General features: G+C 36.1%; 1 protein-coding gene across 1 annotated transcript in view; it reads right to left on the bottom strand.

Moving 5' to 3' along the window:
- Positions 1 to 658: 658 nt before the first annotated feature.
- The window catches only part of LOC125656457 (serine-rich adhesin for platelets-like), a 106,725-nt gene continuing 92,668 nt past the window's right edge, over positions 659 to 14,715 (bottom strand). The window contains 6 exon segments of the mRNA XM_056145735.1: positions 659 to 873; positions 1,304 to 1,447; positions 4,259 to 4,432; positions 4,638 to 4,647; positions 5,158 to 6,233; positions 7,518 to 7,745. Coding sequence (XP_056001710.1) covers positions 659 to 873; positions 1,304 to 1,447; positions 4,259 to 4,432; positions 4,638 to 4,647; positions 5,158 to 6,233; positions 7,518 to 7,745 — 1,847 coding nt within the window.

Genomic DNA, 14,715 nt, shown 5'->3' on the forward strand with positions numbered 1-14,715 from the left:
TATGGGTTCCAGCTGTATTGTAATGTATCATTCAATACAGTAGGTGTATCATGATATTTGATACTGTAAAGAATATATCCCTTTTCAAATAGAGTAATTCAGCAAATTCTTCTATTACTTTTTAAAAATTACACTGATGTTGATAAAATTTGTCATGCTTAATTGGTAGTGTTTATAGTAGGTAACAACTGGAGCACAATGCATGTACAATCTTATATATATCTAGCTCCCTACACAATAGACTTACCATTACATGCCCTATTTGTACTGTTGTAAGTAAACCCACTGGAACATACACAATCATAGCTCCCTACAGTGTCCCTACATCCAGACACGCCCACTTTGAATGATTTTGTGTTGACGTCTTTACAGTCATTGTTGACATTATTACATTCATTTTCATCTGAAAAGGAACAGTATTGTTACTAGTATAAATATGATTAATGTTGAATTGAAAGTAAACTTTCATACACCGGGTATATCATGTTGCAATACCATTAGTGTAAATTCTAACTTTATATAAGAAGATTCAATATCTTAAAGACTCATCTTGATTTCAGCAAAAACCAAACAGTTGTCTGTTTAAACTTCCCTAATGAACAGACCCTAACTTTAACTTTAATCCTTGGTGCCATGGAGCTTTTGGTGGGGAACCTGACTAGATAATTCTTTTAGTCTGCTGTTGGTGGGGATCCTCATTAGAGAATTCTGGGGTCTGCTGTTGGTAGGGATCCTCACTAGAGAATTCTGGGGTACGTTGTTGGTGGGGATCCTCACTAGAGAATTCTGGGGTCTGTTGTTGGTGGGGATCCTCACTAGAGAATTCCGGGGGTGTGTTGTTGTTGGGGATCCTCACTAGAGAATTCTGGGATTCTGTTGTTTGTGGGGAACCTGACTAGAAAATTCTGGGATCTATTGTTGTGGAACCTAACCAGAGAATTCTGGGGTTCTGTTGTTGTGAAACCTGACTAGAGAATTTTGGGGTTCTGTTGTTGGTGGGGGAACCTCACTAGAGAATTCTGGGGTCTGCTGTTGGTGAGGCAAAATTGATTCATCTGTTCCTCAAAGCATAAAATGTTTCCCCATTTTACTCTATTATTCACCACAAACAGCTAGACTCCGAGACATAATCATTGGACTTCCTTTTCACATCTATTTCTCATATCTCTACATTCTCTCATTGTTTTATGCTCCTTTTAAGTGACCATAAACTTAGAGTATGTAGTGTAATAACTAAAATCATTTGAAAAACTTATTTTATGACACATCCATTTAGTGTCACTTTCCCCCTTAGTATACTTACTAGCACAATATACTCCATTTGCATCATTGACAAATCCATCTTTGCATGTACATTTGAACTTCCCTCCCGACTGAACACGACATGTATGCAGCACGCCATCGGTTAAGCATGGATTGATAACCGCTTCACATGGATTAGCCGTCACTGAAAAACAGAATGAACAAAAATCTCAAACAAAAATTTCATAGGTATCACAGCTCCAGAGCCTCAGCTACTGACATACCTTAAATAAATGAAAACACGGAATTTGTATGGCTGTAGATAATATAAGGATGACTGAAATGTGACGTATGCCCCGGCATTAATTTTCCCCCGGCAAGTAATTTGTCTTAATTATGAATAATACTGAACCTAAAATGCATAGTTCATTCAAACTGGAGAATATTCATAATATTGCATCTTTGAAGGCCACATTCACAAATAAAACATGTATCCTAGTCTTGTTATATCATGTATACAAAAGATTTATTCCATTGTAACTTCATTAATACTGTCCTTTATGTACTTGTGGACAGTGAAATTGAAGATGAATGTCATTATTTTTTAATGTCTCCTTAAGGTATAACAAATTCAAAATATTCTTTATAATGGCATATTTTGAACCGGCAATTTGCAAATATTGCCAACACACACGTTCTCTCTTCTCCATTACAGTATTCATATTATTTCTCAAGGTGACACTTCCATGGGTAATCATTTAGGAAAATCACATTTTATAAGACAGGGTAACCATAATCAATGCAGTTAGTACAATATGATTTGATATATTGTTGACAAATATCAGTTTCTGAAAATCGTGGTTTCTGAGTCTCAAAATTTTAACTAAGGCCTCTTCACGTTAAATAGTTTAATAGAAATGCGGTTGATGTTGAAACTCACAAGTTACAAATTCATTTGCTTTAATTTCAATTAAACATAGATCTATCAATTTTCATGGGTATAATTTATTTTTCTATTTACTTGACAAGTGGTGCTGACATTGCATATTTTGTTTGTTGTTTTACTGTATACGTCACAGAATTTTTCACACATGTAGAGATGTTGCTACTGGATGTAAATTTATCTCCGTGTTCTTCTGTTTTAAACATAAAATTCTTGAAAACCATGCAACATTTGAAACTAACCATGCAAGAATTGTTTCCACACATGCAAGAGCAAGAGAAATCGTGTGAAGACTGTTTAAGACACACCCTTAGAAGTTATGTAAACTGGATAAACAACACTCCCTACATGTAACAAGAGAGGATGTGGAAAATCCCATATCCTTAATATTCGATTTAGAATTTACATGAATTTAGTAGTATGTAGATTTACACAAATATTTTGATTGTTTATTCATATCATTGATTAAGCTATGTCCCTGCTCATTTGAGACCATGAGGAACATTTTAAAGAAAAATACAGAACTAATGATCCCACAGAGATCAGGATTAGCAAGCATTTGGATTACTGAAGATATTGTGATATATTTTTGAACATATTTAAATTCAGAAATTTATGTTTTCTCTTCTTCAGAGACCAATGTAAGAAAATAACACAGCATTATAAAAGGAAGCATTGGTAATAGATAATTGATGGCCTAGGAATCATTATACTGGAGACAGGGGTGGATTATTGTACTGGGGGCTGTGGTTGATTATTGTACTGGGGACTGGGGTTGATTATCATAAAAAGGACTGGAGTTAATTATTATACTGGTGGACTAGGGTTTATTATCATACAGGGGACTTGGTTGATTATTATACTGGGGACTGGGGTTGATTATTATACTGGGGGCTGTGGTTGATTATTATATTAGAGTGATTATTATACTGGGGACTGGGGTTGATTATTATACTAGAGTGATTATTATACTGGGGACTGGGGTTGATTATTATACTGGAGTGATTATCATACTGGGGACTGGGGTTGATTATCATTCTGGGGACTGGGGTTGATTATTATACTGGGGATTGGGGTTGATTATTATACCTGGGACTAGGGTTGGTTATTATATTGGAGACTGGGGTGGAATATTATACTGGGGACTGGAGTTGTTTATTATACTGAGGACTGGGGTTGATTATTATACTGGGGACTGGGGTTGATTATTATACTGGAAGCTGTGTTGATTTTTATACTGTGGACTGGGGTTGATCATAATACTGGGGACTGGGTTAATTATTATACTGGAGATTGGAGTTGATTATTATATTGGGGACTGGGTTCATAATTATTCTGGGGAGAAGGGTTAATTATTATACTGGGGACTGGGGTTGATTATTATACGGGGGACTGGGTTGATTATTACACTGGAGATTGGAGTTGATTATTATATTGGGGACTGGATTCATAATTATTCTGGGGACAAGGGTTGATTATTATTCCGGGGACTGGGATCAATTATTGTACTGGGGACTGGGGTTGATTATTATACTGGGGACTGGGGTTGATTATTATACTGGGGACAGGGGTTGATTATTATACTGGGGACTGGGTTAATTATTATACTGGGGACTGGGTTAATTATTATACTGGGAACTGGGTTAATTATTATACTGGGAACTGGGTTAATTATTATACTGGGAACTGGGGTTGATTATTATCTTGGGTGCTGGGGTTTGTAAAGTTTGTGTGAAATAAATGGGAAGAAGTATGTGAATACATTATACCCGCTTTCTCAGCGACCTAACAACAGCTATGTGGGGGGGGGGGACAGGGATAGACCAGAGAGAATGCAGACATAACAGCCCCCAACTTTTCGAGTTGGATAGAAAAGATTTATTTTGGATCTAATATTCTTCTCATTGACCCTGAATACCATTCAATTAAAAATTCACAATCCCTTCTTTCAAATTTTTTTTTATCCTTAATTCTTTTGAATATCAAAGGCACTGCTGCATGAACCAAACGGACATAACCCATACATTATAATCATGATGATACAAATGTACAACCCTTCATCACTATACTCACCAACACATTTTGGTAGACCTACGCATGCCTTTTCCTCTTGCAGATTATTTCCGCAGTCCATGCCCCGGTTTGCTCCTGTGACATCAGTGCAATTGCGTGTCCTCAATTGGATACCATCACCACAATCCTGATCACATGCCCCCCACGTGGACCATGAAGTATATCCCGCTATAGCTGAATGCAGAAGACAGAAAACTAATGTCACAATTGATATAATGCATTATATATAGTTTATTTTTGTCTTAGGTTGTATCATAATACAAGTATTCCAAAGAAATTTGATGAGGACTTTATGTCCATCCAATTGTCACAATTCAGTATGCATCTACAGTGGAGTCTCAGTTGTTTTGTTACCACACTTTATCTAGTAACACCTCACTTCCGATGTACTGGTGTACAATACGGATGTTGTTCACATTTCAAAGTATAAAGAGAATTGATTAATTAAGCTATCCAAATGCACTGTACCCTAATTTTGGGTTGTATGTGTGAAAGAAAGTGATATGTGTGTGTGTTTTGTGGTGGTTGGAGCTTGTTTTGTGTTATATGTTATGTCCAATCAGTCCTTGACACATTTTCCTGTCTTCCTACATTTGTGCCAGATTATATTAAGTTATATCAGATTAATTTGGCTAAATAAAATATATAAAAACATACATTTGCTAAATACATACAATAAATATAATACCGTATTGACACCGGTCTCCTGTATAGTTTCCATCACAACGGCAAACACCTTTGCCATCCATTCGAATGCACACGCCACCATTTTGACACGTGACACTAGCACATACATTTTCTGTGGTGGTTGGTGCTTGTGTAGTGGTTGTTGGTGCTTGTGTTGTGGTTGTTGGTGCTTGTGTTGTGGTGGTTCGTGCTTGTGTTGTGGTGGTTGGTGCTTGTGTTGTGGTGGTTGCAGCTTGTGTTGTGGTAACAGCAGCTTGTGTTGTGGTCTCTGCAGCCTGTGTTGTGGTGTCTGCCGCCTGTGTTGTGGTGTCTATGGCCTGTGTTGTGGTCTCTGCGGCTTGCGTTGTGGTGTCTGCGGCCTGTGTTGTGGTGTCTATGGCCTGTGTTGTGGTCTCTGCGGCTTGCGTTGTGGTGTCTGCGGTTTGTGTTGTGGTGTCGGCAGCTTGTGTTGTGGTGTCTGCAGTTTGCGTTGTGGTGTCTGCGGCTTGCGTTGTGGTGTCGGCAGCTTGTGTTGTGGTGTCGACAACTTGCGTTGTGGTGTCGGCAACTTGCGTTGTGGTGTCGGCAGCTTGCGTTGTGGTGTCGGGAACTTGCGTTGTGGTGTCGGGAACTGGCGTTGTGGTGTCGGCGGCTTGCGTTGTGGTGTCTGTGGCTTGCGTTGTGGTGTCTGCGGCTTGCGTGGTGGTGTCGGCCGCTTGCGTGGTGGTGTCGGCCGCTTGCGTTGTGGTGTCTGCAGCTTGCGTTGTGGTGTCTGCGGCTTGCGTTGTGGTGTCTGCGGCTTGCGTGGTGGTGTCGGCCGCTTGCGTGGTGGTGTCGGCCGCTTGCGTTGTGGTGTCTGCAGCTTGCGTTGTGGTGTCTGCAGCTTGCGTTGTGGTGTCTGCAACTTGCGTGGTGGTGTCGGCAACTTGCGTTGTGGTGTCTGCAGCTTGCGTCGTGATGTCTGTGGCTTGCGTTGTGGTGTCTGCGGCTTGCGTGGTGGTGTCGACCGCTTGCGTGGTGGTGTCGGCGGCTTGCGTTGTGGTGTCGGCAGCTTGCGTTGTGGTGTCTGCGGCTTGCGTTGTGGTGTCTGCAGCTTGCGTTGTGGTGTCTGCATCTTGCGTTGTGGTGTCGGCGGCTTGCGTTGTGGTGTCGGCGGCTTGCGTTGTCGTGTCGGCAGCTTGCGTTGTGGTGTCTGTAGCTTGTGTTGTGGTTTCTGCAGCTTGTGTTGTGGTGTCTGCAGCTTGTGTTGTGGTGTCTGCAGCTTGTGTTGTGGTGTGTGCAGCTTGTGTTGTGGTGTCTGCGGCTTCAGCTGTGAAAGAGAGCATGCATGACTTTTATCATGGAATGACTCTTAGAGTAATGGACTGTTCATTACACTTTGAGCAGTCAGCGATTTTGTTTTTGTTTTTCAAACTACCACTCCTCCTTTTGAATTGGGAAAAATTAGCGATATTTTCCTCAAATTGGGAAAAATCATTCCGTAGTAAATTAAAATGGTAAAGATGCATAAAATAATCAAATAACATTTTTTGGTTTGAAGTTTATTTCAGATCTGATTTAAAATCATACAATAATATGTATTGAAAGTCACACCTTGTATAGATATTATTTACTTTTTCTAAGAAATACTTATTGTCTAATTTCATAAAGAAAATAATAAATTATTAATTCACCAGCATTTGTACCCATAATCTTGTAAATGTTACATTAATAATCAAGTTTCCAGAATGTCTCTCCTGTTTGTATTTTTCGGATTTTAGTAAAACCCTATACTGTTGACCACTTCCTGTTATTAGCATGACCCTACGTATAATGGCAGTCAAACTAAATTGTCAACAATGGCTTAATGTGTATCTGGAAACTATATACTTTGCTGCATATCTGCTTATATGGATGCCTCCATTGTTTTACATATTCTTTACAAAACCTTTTGCATGTGCAGTGGTTTGGAGAATAAAACTGAAGAAAAAAAAAAGCGTATTTACTCTATGTCAGCAATATACGTTAACTTTTTTTTAAATAGCCTAATTTTCCTAGATTTGAAATTGGGGAAAACATATATATAAAATTGGGGGAAAATAGCTAATTTTAGTGAGGGGAAACATCCGAATATCGGTGGCATTTTGGCCCCCAAAAAATCACTGAGCAGCATGCACTCGATTAACAGAAACTATTGTGAGAATAACTTGTACTGAATAAGACTTTCTAGGGAGGCAAGGCATCTTTTATTTCAATGATCCAATCATATTAAATTTCCAAAAAAAGTTTATATCATTCAAGCAATTTTAGTTAACCAAGCCAGTCAAAATGTGATAGGAATTTAATCACTGAATGTGATAATTATTGCTATTATCAAACTCAGAATTATATGTCTATTAAATAAAAGTAATTGTGTGAATGCTGGGCATGATTGTGTTCTTAAAATACCTAAAACGTAAACACCCCAGTGATTTCCAGATTTCTGACTATATTCATGTACTAGTAATGAAGGAAAGTTTTACTTTTCAAATTAATTGTAATCTGATCAGCTAATTAATGAAATACCTGTCGTAGTTTCCGTCACCAGAGTAGTAACATATGTGGTTTCACTCACTTGTTACGTTGTCCGGTGTCTCCGTTGTTGTAACATCTGTGGTTTCACTTTCTGTTGTTACGTTGTCCGGAGTCTCCGTTGTTGTAACATCTGTGGTTTCACTCACTGTTGTTACGTTGTCCGATGTCTCCGTTGTTGTAACATCTGTGCTTTCACTTACAGTGGTTAAGTCGTCTGAAGACGATGTGGTTGTGTCGAGATCGGCAGTTGTGGTATTCTGGGATTGAACTAAATTGATAGAAAACTTATGTGAATATGAAATAACAAAGAGATTTTTGGGCCTTAACAGCCATCTGCGTATCACAAAAATTAAATATGAATCAGAAGTGCTGTGAAATGGTGTAAATGTGCATCTGTAAAGCTCTGAAAATTGGATGTCCTAATAAATAAAAATGAATGTTTATTTCTTATGATTCTGATAATTAATCTTTGTACCAAATATATAAGTTGCTCAAGCAATTACTAAGCTGTGGTCCTGACAACTCTTTTTCCCTTCCTCGTTTAAACTAAAATTATTTTTTTAATTTGTATATATCAATAGACAGAAAACATAAAACAGTATTTAGAAAAGGCTCCAAAAACAAGTTTCTGGTTGTAGAAACACTTTGTAATCTTTGATTCTAGATCACAACACAAAATGTGGTCATTTGCAACTTTTGTGCAAAGTTAAGGAGTAAAGATGTAATGGTATTATTTCAACAGGACCACTGTATCTTCAGTTTATGAGCCAGATATTACCATCCTGAAGCCAGAACTACTAACTCCGGAGTTATGAATTTTACATTGTTCATTGTCATAACACACTCAATTCTTCTAACTTTAGGCCTACGTGTCCTTATTTTCACTGTATGTTCCCCAAAGCTCAGCTCTGAACTCCAACTCAAGGGCAATCATTTCTACAATTTTAACACAGACCACTATACTCAATGTAACTATATATGCAACTACACATTATGGTTTGATTTCCTAGATGTTTTAAAAAAAATAATATTAGTGCATATTCACAATATAATTCTCATGATCCCGCCGTACAATCCAAATCAGACTGCTGACCCAGCTGTATATAAATTTCAGAATTTTGATCGAGACTTCCATGCTCCAGAAGTGCCTAGTTTGTTTCCTAGATGTTCAGAAATGGAAAAGAATTTCAAACATTTACTCTATTTTCACTGTATAATCCATATAGTATTGCTTAAGGGCTGGAGAGTCATGAAATTCAAGTTTGGTCGACTGCTTCACTATCAACAATCTGATCAATATTACATGTTTATTATATGCATAAATAGTTTTTCTTCAAGTTGTAGAGGGGTTATCCATAAATGATAAAGGAAGGATTTCAAAAGAACATATGCATTCTCACTGCACTATATATATTCCAAGTGCCAGAGCGGCAGCTACACAATCCCCAACTCTGGGGGTCATCAATTTTACAAATTTCAGTTGTTCAAGTAGGGTTAAAACGATTCACCGAAATATCAATCATGTTCAATATAAACGCTCGTTTCAACGTTCGACTCATTGCCTCGATCTTCGGTTCGATACAATTTGTAAAATCGGGTTTGGTAATACACATTGGGCTTGATTTGTATTTATTATTTTTACATGCACGTGGGACAGAATGGTGTCCGAAGGCGTAGTGGTCACGCTGCTGTTTATGGAGCGCCAAATTAACATTAACTCAAATAATTGAAGATATCTTTAATTATTTGAAGATATCATCAATTCATTTGATGCTCGCAACAATTAATTAAATATCTCTTCAAATAATTAATGATATCTTCAATTCTGAATTATTACGCGCATTAAATGAATTGATGATAGCATTAATTATTCTGCTGAATTGGTGCGCGCTTTAATTGAATTAATGATCTCTTCAAATGAATTAATGATATCAACAATTGAATTGATGCGCGCTACAATTCAATTGAAGAGAGCAAAAATTGATATAATGCGCGCATTAAATCAATTGATGAGAGCAATAATTGAATTGATGCGCGCATTAATTCATTTGATGAGAGCAATAATGGATTTAATGCGCGCATTAATTCAATTATTGTTCTCTTCAATTGAATTAATGATATCTTTAATTCATTTGAGGAGAGCAATAATTCTTTTAGAGAGAGCAACTAAATAATTAAAGATATCTTCAATTCAACATATCCACAATTGAATTAAATTAATGATTTCTTTAATTGAATTGTTGTTCTCTTTAAAAGAATTGATGCGCGCATTAATTCCTTATACAAAAGCATTGTAAATAATTAAAGATATCTTCAATTGAATTAAAGAGATCATCAAATTTATACTGAGCTCAAAATCAATTATTGCGAGCAATATTTCTACGAAATTAATGCTCTCATCAATTGAATTGACGAGAGCAATAATTGAATTAATGCGCGCATCAAATCTATTATTGCTCTGATTAATTCAATTGATGCTCTCATCAATTGAATTGAAGAGAGCAATAATTGAATTAATGCGTGCATTAAATCAATTATTGCTCTCATTAATTCAATTGATGCGCGCATTAATTCAATTGATGAGAGCAATGATTGAATTGAAGCGCGCATTAATTCATTTGATGAGAGGAATAATTGATTTAATGCGCGCATTAATTCAATTAAAGAGAGCAATAATTCAATTGATGATATCTTCAAATAATTGAAGATATCTTCAATTTTTTGAGTTTATGTTAATTTGGCGCTTGATAGTTGTTATCCTCGAGTGTGCAAAAAAACCCCCACAAAAACAATAATGAACTACATAGACATTTTACCGTTCGTCGGTTTTAGAAATAGTTTACTTTTGAAATTGTGACTGAGTGGTCGTAATATGTATCGTATTGAATCGTGGCATAAGTCTATTGAGAGAATACTTTGCACTATTCGTCGAGGAAGAGACGTCAGTCCAAATATCCAGCCTCGACGAATCTCGCTGATATTAATTTTGCACATCATAACGATATGCATTATGTTTGATAGATGTTCCTTGATAGAGAAGATTTTCGAAGATTGCATATTTTAAATATTTCAGGTTTTTTACCTCCACTCTATCATCAGATTTCCTGACCCAGGGCTATGAATATCAATGGCGAGTCACGTGACATTAACATGATCTATTACACGGAAAAATGCGAACGAAAGTAGCCACAATGGGAAAATTCAAACAAGTCAGTAACCACTCTAAATAATAAATTGTCACATAATATAAATCAACTTTTCAAGAATTTTGTCACGGACTACATTGAAGTGGTAGTTCTACGTGCGACAGAAGCAGAGAACACTGACAGTTTAATTTTGACAGGCGGAAAGTTTTGGGCTGATAACTAACGTAGAACTACCATTTTAGAATAGAATGGTTCATGCGAAAATTCTTTAAATGTTGATATATATAAGCTAAGTGACAATTCGTTATTGATAAATGTGTTGCATGCTTAATTGTTTGAATTTTCCATTGTGTGGACCTTCATCCGCATTTTTCGTGCAATTGATCATGTGTAAGTCACGTGATTAGCGGTCGTGAGATTGGTTTGATAATGTGAATTTTACTCGGATGCTAGAAGATGACCGACTTGTCACATATTACGAAAGCTTCTCATTTTACATTTATTGAACCATACACTATATATATATATATATATATATATATATATATATATATAGATATATAAAGGGGGGATTATCATAGACTTTCGTCAGAACCTGCGTGTGCATATATTTACACGCTTTACCCGCAAAACTAACATATTATCGACTCGGCTGAATATTTTGACTGACGCCTTCACCGGAGTCCAAATATTCAGCCAACCCGAATCTCAGCCGAGATTACCCTGTCAGTATCAATCACATATTGGTGGCTTCATAAATTATTATTCAGGAATTTAATTCTATACATGTATTTGTACAAATATTTATCAAGAAAAAAAACCCACCCCACCACAACCCCCCCCCCCCCAAAAAAAACAACCCATGTATAACACAAATAATAAAGTAGGAAAAACATTAAAGCCTTGCATTAGCAAACTTTTTAAATAAAATGAGAGAGAGAGAGAATACTATTTAATTAAAACTGACTGTGAAAAAAAACCCGGTATAGCAGACCCGGGCGAGGGACATACATACATATAATCAACAATGAACATTGGCTATATATAGCCTACTAGCTATTTACCGACTTGCAAGGATGAGCCCACGTTTACATTTGGATTTACTACTGGTACCTGAAGTTTGGATACCCCCGCATTCTTTTTGCGGCGATAATTTCTCTAAATTGTGTGGATTTCCTGTTTATCTCATCCCTCTTTCGATTTGTGTAATCGTTTCCCGCTTTTTGTAAGCTTTAGAGATTGGCCTTCTACACCGGTATAATAAAATACACGAGCCTTGTTTACAAAGAATGTAGAGTGTTGTATCTCACTTGTAAACTCAACAAATGATATTCAAATTTTTGCTGACCATTAGAAATACCTAAGTTAAAAATTGTAAACAATAAAATTGTGGAAAATAAAATTTAGAAATTCAGTTCAAATCGTGTCCATGTCCCTTTTAATTGGAATTACACAAAATTGGGCGTGTGTGTGTACAGTAAATATATTGTTGACTGAATTTAGAGATATATGTTTAACCTCGGTCCATGCATGGGGAAAGAGTCCGCTTTATCGCACCCCCCCCCCCCCCCAAAAAAAAAACACTGGGCAGGCTTTGATATTCAGTCATGCAATACTGTCATTACCCTTGATACTGACCGCTATAACTGTAATACAACTAATCGTGTTGGTTTGGTTCCGGCTGGAATGTGAGCAACCCGGAACCAAAAGTACACCTCAACCCGTAACTGTACAGATATTTCATTTCATTGATTTAATTATGTACACCAATGTACTGTGTCAGTCTGTAAAATCATGATTTAGTGTCATTATCTAATATTCAATACTACCCTTTTAACTTGTATCTAATTTTCAAGATCTGAACGCCATTAAAATTTGAATTGACACAAATACTTTCAACTGGATATGGTTCTGCAATATATGTGTAATATATTTGCACTGATGGGATCAGTATTGAACCAGTGAATACTTAGTTGAATCAACCTGCGCAGTTCTACTCAAAAGCTAAGGAGCTAACAGGGACTATCTTTTGTGGCGGAAGGATTCACTAATCAAAAAGTTCTAATTCTGCATATTACAGTTTCTGTTTTATCCAATGTATCATCTATTTTTATGCCCCTATACTTGTATTTCAGTTTTATAATTTATGATACAGATAGTTGAGATTTGCAACTAGTTTAAATGTTGTAATTTATTAACTTGGTTGATATATTTAATTTTCCCAAACAGAACACCAATTCTTAGAAAAGTTTTAATTTATTCGAAATTTTGTATAAAAATTCCAACCCCCACTTTTTAAAGTTGCATTTTAAAATGGAAGACCAGACCTTGAAAATTATGCAAAATTTTAGAAATTGACATTACAATTTTGATATCATGAAGTTTTTCGTATATCAAGTGCAAAAAGGTCATTATTTACTTCCTTTACTAGAATTAATTTCATCTGTAGTGTTAGAGGACATGGTTGTGTATCTATTTAATGTAATGATTGATTTGTGTTGCTTATATTGTGTTGACACTAACAGAAAAATCAAGTTTATTTGAATAAATTTTAAGTGCAAAAAGGTCATGTTTAGAACACTATAGCTCAATAACAAGCGTTGCGACCCCAGTTTTTCTTTTTAGTTTCCTAATTCTCCTTCAATGTAGAAATCAATAATACACTTCCCCAAAAATTGACATTACTCCAAATGTCAGGTGCGAACCTCTTTAAGCATATATATATAATACTGCTGTGTATATACATGCAAGATCTATAGGGTCTTCACGTGTATATCTGATACATTCTCGAAGGATAAGGTTTATCTTCCGAAGTCAGAGAATGGCATTTGCAGCGTCTAATGGTCGAAGGGCAGTAAATTCTGTATGGTTTATTAATCCCCGGGGTTATTCATAGAGGCCAACCGATGTCAGCTACTGTTAAACGATTTCTAAACGATTATCTGATCTACGCAATTATCAATAGAAACACCTTAAAATTTTAACACCATAAACAATTTTGTTCTCACACAGCCGTTTCTATAGTACAGAACACGGAAAAGATACCCATTTCTAAATCGAAGTACACGCCTAAACGATACTTACATGTAATTTTATTTATTAAGGAACACGGGTAAAATATACCTATATATATAGCGCATAGGAAGTACATGTATATGTAATTTTGCGCTTTATAAATGAATGAAATACAAATGTAATAATACCTCACTCGTCTATAGGTAAAAGATACGTCACTTCTATAGGTAACATATACATACCTCATTTCTATAGGTAACATATACCTCATTTCTTAGTGTATAAGTAAAAGATACCTCATTTCTATAGGTACAAAACCCCTCTTCATTCCATATATTGCGGAACATGAGTAAAATATACTTTAATTTTAGATTAAGGTACAAAGTTAAAACACACATTATTTCTATTATATAAATGAACACGGGTAAAATATACCTTACCTCTATATTAGGTACACGAGTAAATATATATACTTCATTTCATATAATACGAAACACGGGTAAAAGATGCGTTTTAGTTTTATTTTAAAGACGTTTTATTATTCGTGATAGGATTAGACAGAAGGTATTAATGCCTAGATATGAGGCCTCTCCCTTTTTATTTTACGGATTGCCCAACAATCCTAATCCTCGAGTGCAATATTAGACAGTGAATATTGTAATTTCTTGCAATAAACGATTCAAATACTGTTCAATTTTGTCATTGTCTTAATATTTGATATACCTATATATAATTCATTTTAAATATTGATTTAAATAGCCCTTTCACTATCCTCATTATCGAGAGCAATATAAAGATTAAGTTTCAAAAGTACAAGTCAAATCTTTATATCTTTTTTTTTCTGTATGAAATCATTCGAGCTATATAAAAAGATAACTTACCATACTGAAACTGCAAAATTGTTAAGAACAGAAGACAAGAAAATGAAAAGATGGTCCTTTTCATCTTGGATGGGTGGCGACACTTCCCCATGACTTGATATGCCGACGACAACACGGCTCGAAGTGAGCTAAGGAAGCTGGGAATCCGGTATATGTATCGGAATAGGAGGTAGCACAAGTTGTATAACAGATATAC

The sequence above is a fragment of the Ostrea edulis genome, chromosome 7 (genome assembly GCF_947568905.1).
Source record: "Ostrea edulis chromosome 7, xbOstEdul1.1, whole genome shotgun sequence".
In the NCBI taxonomy this organism is placed as follows: Eukaryota; Metazoa; Mollusca; class Bivalvia; order Ostreida; family Ostreidae; genus Ostrea; species Ostrea edulis.